The sequence below is a fragment of the Martes martes genome (assembly GCF_963455335.1).
Source record: "Martes martes genome assembly, chromosome: 12".
Classification (NCBI taxonomy): domain Eukaryota; kingdom Metazoa; phylum Chordata; class Mammalia; order Carnivora; family Mustelidae; genus Martes; species Martes martes.
In genome coordinates, this window is record NC_137900.1 from 53,787,756 (window position 1) to 53,799,698 (window position 11,943).

Below are 11,943 nucleotides of genomic sequence, written 5' to 3' on the forward strand. Positions count from 1 at the left end.
GACAGCGAAGTCTTTAAAAATGTCCATCATTATTTCTTGGGGATAAATTCCTAGAGAGAGAACTGCTGAGTCAAAGACCATGTGCATTTTTAAGTCTTCTGATACATATCATCATTTTGCTCTCTAGGAAGGTTGCATCAATGTATAATGTTATAATTATAAAATATTAAAGGGCTCATTTTCCAAATTTTTTCCAGGTTAGTCACCTCATAAAATCTGTGAAATCGTTATTTAGAGACTGCACACATAGAGTAATATATGTAGTAAGTACTTCTATGATGGGTATCAGAGGGGTGTGAAACATTAGGAAGCCGTGGGAAGTGCTAGTTTGGGTTTAACTAAAGGAAAGGCTAGTTGGAGAGTAACAACATTTTCTAATGACAACAGAAAACCAAGCCAGCTTACAGTAAGTGCCATGCTCAACTGACCAACTCTATTTTTCATCTTCTTTGAGACCCAGGAAAATAAAAAAAGAGAAAATATCCAAATAGAGAAGTTTAATTCAACAAGAGTGGAGAAACCTAGGCTATGTTATATTCTGGTGGCCTTGCAATCAAATAATTAAAGTCATTTGGCCAACGTCTATGATTAACTCAATGAGAGAAGCTGTTTGGCTACATGGCCAGATCCAAAAAATAAGTAAATAAATTTCTTTAACGGATCGCTCACTCTCTTATGTAACAGTGTTGGATGGATGAGTATATAGAGTCAGAACTTTCAGTTCTTTCTGAAACAGTCTGCATCAATCTTGTTATGACAATCTTGTAGTACCGGGATGGGTCATCCAGACTACTAAGGTAATGCAATGGTAATGCTTTGCTCACTTTAAAGAAAAAGATTAGCATTTCCAAAGTCAGCATCACCCAAAGTCAAAACAAACCTCAGAGGCAAAGGAAAGGGGCTGAAACCCTGAGAAACATAAAATGAGGAATGAGAAAACTCCTCCCCACCGAAGATTATTCAGGTGTATAAAAGGCACACGTCGGGATACTTAATACCTAAAACATCACTGTCAACCTTGAGTCTGGTGGATTTTTTAGCTTGGGGGGAAAAAATGAGCACTAAGCCTGATGTGATTCGGAAGTGTTTGTGGCCTGCATGCCTTGTGGGTCTGCTCATCACTGGCATCCTCTCTCTGGACTGTAACTTGCTGCATTTCCACCTGAGGAAAGTCACCTGGCAAAACCTGAGACTTCTGAGCAGTACGAGCGGCTCCTTTCCTGCAGAGTGCCTGAGCGAAACCAAAGCTTTTGAGTTGCCCCAAGAGATCCTGTCACACACCCAGCCTGTGAAGAGGTACATCAAGGAGGCCTTCTATGAAATGTCTATACAGGCCTTCAACATCTTCAGTCAGTACACCCTCAAATCCACTTGGGAAAGCGACTATCTGAAACAAATCCAAATCGGACTTGATCAGCAGCTACAGTACTTGGAACAATGCCTGGAGGAAGAGGAGAAGGAAAAGGAAGACTCGAAAGAGAAGATAGAAGATGGGATGAACTGGTCAGGAGCTCTGGTCCCCCAGCTGAGCAGCCTAGAACTGAGGAGATATTTCAATAGGATAGACAACTTCCTGAAAGAAAAGAGATACAGTCACTGTGCCTGGGAAATCATCCGAGTGGAAATCAGAAGATGTTTCTACTACTTCCAGAAATTTGCAGCCCTACTCAGGAAGAAATAAGGTATATTTTTTAGAATTAAAATTCCCTTTCTCTCCAATATCTCCCTCTCCTTTATCTTCTTTTTAAGAATTTTTGGGCTTGGGGTGCCTGGGTGGCTCAGTGGGTTAAAACCTCTGCCTTCGGCTCAGGTCATGATCTCAGGGTCCTGGGATCAAGCCCCGCATAGGGCTCTCTGCTCAGGAGGGAGCCTGCTTCCTCCTCTCTCTCTGCCTGCCTCTCTGCCTACTTGTGATCTCTGTCAAATAAATAAATAAAATCTTTAAAAAAAAAAACAAAAAACAATCTTCAGAACTTTCTAAGACTGTTGGTACCCAGAGGTGGTTGGCATCACCTCTTAGAAAGGTGGATGTAGCTGATGTCTCAAGGCCAACTTTAGAGACAGCAAACATTACCTAAATCACCGCCACTCCAATGGTGGGCAGGCTTGTAGGACAGCCCAAAAATTCTTTTTTTTTTTTAAATTTATTTATTAGTTATTAGAAGATAGTTTTAAATAAAGGAAGATATTATTAGAAAACTATTAGAAGATAGTTTTAAATAAAGGAATAAGATCCTCTCCATGTTCTACTCTTTCCTTTCTCTTTCTTTTGCTATTTTTTACTTGCTTTGCTCTACAGCCTTTGAACTTCACCATGCCAATGGTAGAGGATATGAATGAGAGAATGTTGCAAAATGTAACACCTCAGTGATTTAACTGTCATGCTGCCCAGGCTGTGTATTCTGTGACAGCTGAGCATGTTAAAGGAGCTTATACAAGCTTTCATAGAGTTAAAACCCTTCCTTTCCCCCACTGCCCTCAAAAAAAAAAAAAAAAAAAAAAGTGAAATTTCTTTCCTATTTGCTTCTCAGTTTGGTTTGTTTGAAATGATATAGTTTGTAGGATGGCATTTTATTTTATTTTTTTTAAGAGAATGAAGATCCTCAGTGATATCAGATAGTTGAATTAGATGGCCATTAAGTTCTCACTCATCCTTTGGGAGCCAATGATTGTAATGTAGAAAACACAGCTCATTCCTACTGCATACTATTTGATTTCTACATCCAAGGGCATGGAAAATGCTGCAAAAATACATATTATCTGTTTTTCTGTGTTTTTTTAAATGCCTGAGATGAAGTACCTGCATATTTCACAGTGATTTGCACACTGGATATTCCCAATAGGAAGACCACTTTCTGCCTGTTAAGTAGACTAGTTATAATAATACATGACACTTTAATCTCATTTACCTTTTTAGAAATTATTTTGTATCCAGGTTACCTAGATTATTTACTTAGATTTTCTTGTGTGATCCTTCATCTGTGTTAATCCATCATCCAGCTGAAATTAATTTTTTTCTTCCTCTCTCTCCTCCCCATTTCAGAACCCTGTACACCTTCAAGCAAGAATTAACATAATGACTTGTGGCTACACAAATGGCAAATGCACAAATGTACCTGGTTCCACCCTTGGGAAACCTCCCCTGCTATACTGTTTCAAAAGCAAGCTCCCGAACTATTTAGATTCAAAGTTCATTCAAGTACAGGGCTCAAATGGTAAAGCCAAACAGAGAATCTTATAAAACAGAGGCGAATTTCAGGCAAAAATTAAAAAGTTGTGGATTATGGTATCCTGGCTATCAGTGGAAGGAATGTAAATAAAATGAGTTAGTTAAATCCATTAGTAAAAACAACTCATCAAGAGTTGTTCTAAATGAAGGAAAAAAAAAAGTCACCATAAACTGTAAAGATGTTGGGGCTTGCAAGCTACTAAGCAGAAAGTATACATCTGGTATTTTCCAAGAATTTCTCTACTAATGCTTTTGCACAGTCTCCCTAATAACTCTACCAGAGATCATGTCAGTCATTTCAGTAATTTATGGTTGCAGTCTTGCCAAATGTTTGCTATGCTAGAGGGAAGAGAACTGGCACTTCAAGTCAATAAAAATTGTCTGATTACAAGGACAGGATCAGAAGTCAGAACACTATGCTTTCACTAAGAGCACCTCTAGTCAGAAAAGAGAGAACATCCCCACTGAAAAAAATTGGTTAAGGACATAAACTGGCATCATCATAAAGGAAGAAATACTAATAGACAACAGGAAAAATGTTTAATCTAATTTGTGGTTAAAGAAATACAAAAGAAGACAAGAGGATACCTCCCATCTATCTGGCAGAAATGAAAAAGAGTGATTATAATATAAGGTATGAGCCGGGTGAAGGATACAGGAAAAAAAAATCCTCTCGTATATTGTTAGACAGCAGGTAAAGTGGCACAACTTTCCTACAAGACAATACAGGAATCTCAAATATCCTAAAAAGTGCACTAACTCTTTCAACCCAGCTATACTAAGCTCCAGAAATTAATCCAAGGAAATGATTGGGTAAGACTGTTTACTGGAGCCTTATTTATAATATCCCCTTTCCTTTTGTCTTCATTTTTACCTCTCAGTATTGTCTATGTTTTCTACAACGATTTGGGGAAGGGGAGGCTAATTCTAAAGTTAAAGAAACTGTACAAGCTCATTTTTCACTGCAATTACCCAGTTTTCCTTACTGGGTAGACTGGGACAAACACTGCCCTTTCACGTGATTAATGATGCCTCTGGGCACTTCTTAAGCAGCCCAGGTCTGCCTTGTTCTCTCCTGCTGCTACTAAGTAGCTGCTAAATTTCAAAGGAATCCTTCCTTAGGCGTCATTTTCATGAGACCCTTGTAAAGTGTCTTCCATTGCTTCAAAAATTTCGCTTTTTTCCTTTTGTTGGTACCACTGGTAATATCCAGAAATCACCAGAGAACGTGCTTCCTGACTTAGCAGTCTCCTTTGTTTTTCTGTTTATTGAATGAAAGTCAAATGTCTGGTAAGTCAGATAAAGGGAAAACTCCCAGAACTGTGCAGAGGTCCCACATAAAATGCTTGAGTGGGTACCCAGGTCACAGGTGTTCTGATGGAAGCTTGCTTCCTCCCTCCCCATGCTCCGGGACGGGATCAAAAGGTAGAGAGTAGAAAGAGCGGAACTGAGCTTCCCTGGAATGCGGACGGCTGGGCCTCCATGAGAACATGCTGGCAACACCACTACAGTAAAGCTGAGCATGCACAGCTTCTAACAGGTGCACAGGCTTGGGCTCCCCCTCACCGGCAAAAACGACTGTCTGGGCACCCTAAGGGAACTCTGCCTTCTCAGAGCGCCTACTTTGCTGTTGCCCTACTTCTTTAATAATCCACACTAAGAAGAGGCACGATGTGCAAGCATCTAACTTGCGAGGGAAGGCAAAGAAAGAGGGCCACCTATAACCTAACAGGCGCACCCCCCGGGGAACTCGGAGGCAGTTCCAAGCCACTGGTTCGCAAGGACTTGCTGGCGTGAACACTGACTGCCCTGGCGGCGTCTGCGCGGTATCCTCCGGATTTGCTTTTTTCCAAATGCTGACAGGGGACCTGGGATTTAAACTTGGAGCTCTACCCCTAAGTCAAAATTCCACGTTCAGTCTGGAGGGAGCCACCTAACCACTGTTTCTAGGCAAAGTCTTGAGGCTTCTTGGGTTACTTCCTTCTCCATTCTCGCCTGTTCTCCAGTCCTTGAAAACTCGCAGACCCCAGGACCTCGGCTTTCCGCCTACCCAAAGTGCCCCGATCCCGTCCCCTTGCCCTGGAAGCGGTCCAGCCACAGGCCTTCGGGCGGAGATTTAAAACCATGGAACCACCCAAGGACACCCTGGCGGAGGGCGGAAGGTCTCTCCCACTCTCGGGAAAGCGGCACCCCTCTCCGGCTGCGCCCTTCGCGGTGCGTCTGGGATCAGATCCGAGAAACGCGCCCCGGGCCCCAGGCAGCCGAGGAGGCGGGGAAGCAGCAACTTTCCCTCCGCCCTCTAACCGCAGGGCCTTGGTGCGGCGGCCTCGCGGGGGCCGGGCTCCTCGCCTTTCCCCGTCGGGAGCCGGGCGGGAGCCGGCCGTGTGGCTGGCGGGCGGCAGGGGAGTGCGGGGAAGACCCGGAGGGCGTCCTGCTCTCCGCGAGACCCGCCAGATGTTGCAAAGGCAAACAATAGGGGAGAGGCGGAAAAACAAAAGGCCATTCGTCACGATCTCCACGGGCGCTGTGGCGTGGTCCCTGCGGGGAGGACATCTGGGAGGCGGTCAGGAAGGTGGGTGACGGGGGAAGCCTGAGGGGCCTGGAGGTCTCCGGTACTCACTTGCCTGGCACCGGAGAGCGGCCCTTTTCCATTCCGAGAGGGGTCCCAAGGCAGGGAGAACAATCAAAGGAAAGTTAAGGGGTTTTCACCTTCCTCGGCGGAGGGGAAGGGAGGGGCTGGATTCCAGATGTTTGACAGTTGTTGGCCCAAGGGGGCAGCAGAGTTTCCCCGTCCTTCACCCACGCGCTCCCTCCCCGAAGCTCCGACAGTGCCCGGGGCGAGCGGGCCGGCGGAGCGGGCTTCCCCCGGCGCAGCCCGCGCCCAGCCTCCGCACACGCCCTGAGCGCCGTGCTCCCGCCCAGGCGCACTTTCGCAAAAGTTTGTCTTCCCGCCGCCCGCAGCCCGACACGCACGCGGCAGTCTCCTGCGATTCGGGACGGCCCCGGGACGCACTTGTGCCCCGCGGGCCATGCATTTTACTGCTAGAGCTTTCCCAGTCAAGGCCCGGGAGCCGGGCTGGGGACTGGACTCTCGTTCCCGCCCGAGAAGGGCGCGCGAGGAGCCGGCCTGAGCCGAGGCGCGGGCAGGGGTCTGACGCGGATCCCAGCCCCGGAGCCGCCGCTCGCCCCCGCCCCCCACCCCCGACGCGTCCTCCCCCAGGGGCGCCCCACACCGCGGCCCACCCCGGCGCCCGGGAGGGCGAGCAGCTGCCGGGCGGCGCCACCTCGCCTCGCCGCGCGCGGGCTCTCACTCACCGTGGGCTTCTACCTTCAGCCCGCGGCCCTGTCGCCTCCTGCGCGGGGTCAGCCGCAGCCGGCGCCGGAGGAGGAGGGCGAGCCGGGGGCCGGACGGGCGACGCTTGCGGATCCACGCGGCGGGCGCGGAGCGAGCGGCGAGGGGCCAGCGCGCGCGGTCTCCAGGAGCGCGCGGGCGAGCGAGCGCGGGGCTGGAGCTCCAGCCGCCGCCGTTCCGAAGTAGCCCCCACAGCCGCCCGGCGCGCGGCTCTCGCGCGGGGGCGCCGACCGGGGACCCCTGGCGGCCGCCCGCGGAATGGCAGCTCCGTGAAGTCGGGTCGCCTGGAGGCTCATCTTGCCTCCCGCAGAGGTGAGGAATGGGCGGTCTATGCGGGCTCCAGGCTTGCCAAAAAGACCGGGACCCTCTCACGAGGGCAAAGAGCGAGAAAGCATCAGAAAGTTCGCGTTCTGGGTCCAACACAGCCAAGGCACCTAGAAAGGGGGAAATCACCTTCTCCAAGATTTTCTCACTTGTTGAAAAAGACTGTTGGAAAATACTGCCGGGGGCGGGGCGGGGGGGCTTTAATCATTGGAAAATACTGAGATTCTGGCGTCTTTACTAGAACAACCTGGGAGTAGTGGAATGAGAATAGCCTTGGAAGCCGGGCACACCCTGAGACTTTCTACTGTGTGATTTTTGGTCTGTGACTTCTAAACCAGTTATTTTCCTCTCTAAATTGGAAGAGCAGTATCTACCTTGCTGGGTGGTTTTAAGGGTAAACTAAACATAGAAAGCATTCTTTTTTTTTTTTTTTTTTTAACATAGAAAGCATTCTTAATAGTAGGAATCAGTAGATAAAAGCTTCCTAAGGAAAATAATGCCTTCCACATCTTTTTTTTCCCCTAAATCTCCTCAGTACATACCGATTGGGGAGTACCAAATGACTAGGTACTGGATTTTACAATTCTGACTACACACTTTAAAGAGGTATGGAAATATACATATATAATATATGTTATATATTATTTATTTATTTATTTATTTGAGAGTGCATACAAGCAAGGGCGGAGGTGAAGGGCAGAGGGAGAGGGAGAAGCTGACTCCCCACTGAGCGGGGAGCCCAATCAGGGCTTGATCTGGAGGCTCAACCAACTGAGCCACCCAAATATCAGGAAGTATGGAAAAATATTAAGTAGAAATGAGGATGCATGAGAGGTCAACATCATTCCCCCAAAAGTGGTTTCCACTACTACTAAATGAGAACCTCTAAAACCACACATTTTCTGCAATATTAAGTCATTTCTGATATTGTAAGAAATATTTGATAATCAAATAGTTATGGTCTAATGATGTTAACACTGGATTAAATGATTCCACTTAATTCTTGGGCAATGCAAAGATATTGGAGATTGTGAATAAGAAACTCAAACATGAGGGTGAAAAATAGTCAGCTGCAACTATACAGCCATTAATTAGGCAATGATTCTTATTGAGTAATGCAGTTTCATTTCCAAACTGCCTCAAACCCTAGTCACTGCTTTTAAAGCTTTTGTCCTTTTGGCCTCATGGCAATCAGAACACTCTCCAAGGTGCAGAACAATCAGGATGGAAGTATCTCTTAATTACCCCAGTTTACCTTTCCTTTCACCCTTTTACCTTCCCTTTCACTCACTAGTCCCTAATTGGGAAGTCTCTTGCCTGCCTGGCAATACCCTTGGCATGATCTTTTCTGTCCATTCCGAAAGGGAAAATAAGGGTTTTTTTGCCTCAGAAACTAAAGCCAAACGTTGAGATCCGACTTCTGCCCTTGGAGACTGACTCACGCTCCAGAGTACCAATGAGCAAGACATGCACGCGGTGAAGAGGGCATTCAGTTCTAATCAATAAATATTAATGGAACCATCTCTGCCTCTCTCCTTGCGTTTCAGCTTTGCCTGTGGGAGGAGAGAATTTTCATCCCACTTCCATTCCCTTAGTGGCTATTTCCCCAGGGAGGAGTGGTAAATCTTGTGACTGGGAGGGAGCCACCAATATTTCCTGGATAATTTTCATCAGTGAGAGGGGTCATTGTAGTGAATAATACCCCAGTTCTTGCCCACACTCTCCCAGCTTCTCTGCCTGTGACCTGGTGTGCTGGAGAAGGATGGGTCCACCTTCACAGTGTGCTCCAAAGGGCCAGCATTTAGAGTCAAGCCCTCCTTGGTCCTCCTGCATCTTTGTGTGGTCAGGCTACTACAACAAAGCCAGGGGCTTCCCAGCACCAGAAAGGGATTTCTCACAGTTCTGGAGGCTGAGAAGTCCAAGATAAGTTGCCAGCAGATTCAGTGTTTGGTGAGGGCTTGCTTTCTCTTAGACATTTTTTCACTGTGTCCTCACAAGGCAAAAGGGGGCAGGAAGCTTTCTCAGGCCTCTTTTATAAAGACACTAATCCCATTCATAAGGCATCCTCCCTCATGACTGATCACCTCACAGAAGCTCCATCTCCCAATACCATCACACTGGGCCATAGGATTCACCAGATGAATTTGGGGAGGGCACACACATTCCATCTGTAGCGTCCCAGGCTACACCTCCTTCTCCAGTCAGGCTTTTATCAGAACTCTGCGTAGGTGTTACATAACAAACTGGCTCCATCACAAATTGAACAAGATGCTGTTTCCCACTGGCTATTATTCCTTATGTCTTTGGTTCTTTGCTTGTAGGGAAAAGCAATCAGAAGGGAAAGACTAGGGGAAGGAAAGGATTCAGGTACCAGGAGTCCACCCAACCTACACCATCCTCTCCCTCAAACGTGCTCCCCTGCTGTCTTCCCCATCTCAGTGAATGGCCTCTCCAACCTTTCATTGGCTTAAAGCCCCAAACCACAGGATCATCTTTGACTTTTCTCCTTTTCTGTTCCACTCCTAATCTATCAACACATCTCACTGGCTTTATTGACAGACTTCTTTCCACCACCTCAGACCAAGCCACAAATACCTGTAGCTAGTATTACTACAATAACCTTCTGTCCCCCTTTCCACCTTGTCCCCCCATATGTGCTGTTCTCAATAAAGCAGCCAATGTGATTCCAGTAAAAGTGTGTCCTATTTTGTCAACTTGCTACTCCAGATCCTCCTTGGGCTCCTCTTCCAAATCTACTTAAAATTATTATTATTAACTATATAATAATTATTATCACCTTCCCCTTCTAACACTCCCTTATCCGTATTCCCTGCTCCAATTTCTCAGAATTTATTGCCATCTGATTTTATATGTATATATAAAATCTCCTGTATTCATTTTGTCTGTGTTAGTTTTCTATGGCTGCTGTAACGAAGAACCACAAACTTAACAACATACAACAATACAAATTTATTATATTCTCTAGGTTAGACTTTCAGCCCAGGTCTCATTGGTGTCAGCAGGGCTGCATTCCTCTTTGAAGTCTCTGGAGGAAAGGCAGTTAGTTTCCCTGTTTTTGCTGGTTTTAGAGGCTGCTGACATACCTCAGCCAGGGTTTCCTTTCTCCATCTCCAAAACCAGCCACAGCAGTCAAGATTCCATTTTCTTCACCCTGACCTTTCTGCTTCCCTCTTCCACTTATAAAGGCCCTTCGGGTTACACAGAGCTCATCCAAATAATCCAGTGTTATCTCTCTATGTCAAAGTCAGTTGATTAGTGACCTTAATTCTGTCTGCAACCCCAGTACCTCCTTGCCGTGTAATGTAACACGATCCCAGGTTATGGAGATAAAGATGTGGACATTTGGGGGCCCATTATTCTGTCTATCTCACGGTCTTACTCTTTCTACTAGAATGTAAATTCCACATGACATGGATTTTTATCTCTTTTGTTTATTACTCTATCCTTGGACTAGCTCAATAAATGTATAGATGCTTGCTAAGGACTGAATTATATCCCACCTCCTTCCGCCCCCAAATCCATATGTTGAAGCCCTAACCCTCAATGTGATGGTATTTGGAGTTGGAGCCTTTAAAAGGTAATTACAGTTATCCGCTTCTTGGCCTTTTGCCTAAGATCGAGAGGTAATTACAGTTAGATGAAGTGATAAGGGTAGTCCGCTCATGATGAGATTAGTGGCGATTAGTGGCTTTATAAAGAGAAACAGGAAAAGAGAGATTGTTGTCTCTCTGCCATGTGAGGACACAGTGAGAAGGAGGTCATCCATAAGCCAACAAGACTCTTACCAGGAACCAAATTGGCCAGCATCATGATCTTGGACTTCCCAGTGCCCAAAACTGAGAGAAATAAATGTCTAATATTTAAGCCGTCTGGTCTATGGTATTTTGTTATACCAACTGAACATGCTAATATGACACTCAAATATGTGTTGAATTAATTAATGAAGAGAACTCATTATGGGTGTTGCAAATACTTAATCTCTATTAAGCACCTATCATAGTCAGGTACTCACTAAGTACTTTACATGGAATGTCTCATTTAATTCTCACAAGGTCCCTATGCAGTAAATACAGGTGAAGAAATTACAGACCAGAAATTTCCCCCCATCTGAGGGAACTTGCCCAAGGTCATGCAGCTAGTACATCATGTAGGTAGGCTTTAGACTTGGCAGTGTGACTTAAAACCATAGTGGAACCCTCACACTTCTCTGCCACTATCATGCAGCAATAGACTGCCTGGGATCTTGCCCTCAAGATGCTTACAACCTAGTTAGAGAAATACGACTAGCAAGAAGGGGGGAGGGGAAGGGGCGTGTAGAAGAGGCCGATACATTTCCATGGAGCACAAACACAAGATTAATTCTGGATGGAGTTGACTGGGGGGAGTTTCAGTGAGGATGTGGCATTTGAGCTGGACCTAAAGATGGCGGACACTGGGGCACCTGGGTGGCTCAGTCGGTGGCTCAGAGTCTGCTGTCAGCTCAAGTCATGATCCCAGAGTCCTGGGATCAACCCCTGCATCAGGCTCCCTGCTCAGCAGGGAGTCTGCTTCTCCCTCTTCCCCTCACCCTGCTCATGTTCTCTCTCTCTCTCTCTCTCACTCTCTCTGTCTTTCTCTCAAATAAACAAATCAAATCTATAAATAAATAAATAAATAAATAAGGTGGACATTGTTGGGAGTTAGAAAAGTTGTTTCAGGTACAGAAAACCTGTAATGATACGGGAAGGTAGCAAAATGCTAAATGTGTCCTAGAAACCAAGATTAATCTAGTTGGTATGGGGACTACGTGTGCAGTCAGATGATAAAGGCTGGGACCCCAATGCTAGGCTAGAGATCAAAGGAAATGTAATGATTTTCATCTAAGTTATTGAGGGAGAAAGTTAATGAAAGAGCTGCCAAAGCAATGTCTGAAGCTATAACTCAAAAGGCAGTTAGTAGAAGACAAAAACGAACTTCTTGCTGATAAAATGTTTTGAGAGGCTGCTCTGTTTGCCACATTATAAAAGGGCGATCATGG

At 46.0% G+C, this 11,943-nt stretch overlaps 2 protein-coding genes across 2 annotated transcripts in view; one reads left to right on the forward strand and one right to left on the reverse strand.

Moving 5' to 3' along the window:
• MOB3B (MOB kinase activator 3B) overlaps nucleotides 1-6,775 on the reverse strand; it is a 196,624-nt gene extending 189,849 nt beyond the window's left edge. Inside the window, exon 1 of the mRNA XM_080820804.1 lies at nucleotides 6,545-6,775. The gene's annotated coding sequence lies outside the window, so the exon portion shown is untranslated. The remainder of the gene's footprint in view (nucleotides 1-6,544) is intronic.
• Nucleotides 1,055-1,681, forward strand: IFNK (interferon kappa; the record flags this gene model as incomplete). The annotated part of the gene is made up of 1 exon (XM_080819644.1): nucleotides 1,055-1,681. The coding sequence occupies one exon, from the start codon at nucleotides 1,055-1,057 to the stop codon at nucleotides 1,679-1,681; it is 627 nt and encodes a 208-aa protein (XP_080675770.1).
• Nucleotides 6,776-11,943: the final 5,168 nt, after the last annotated feature.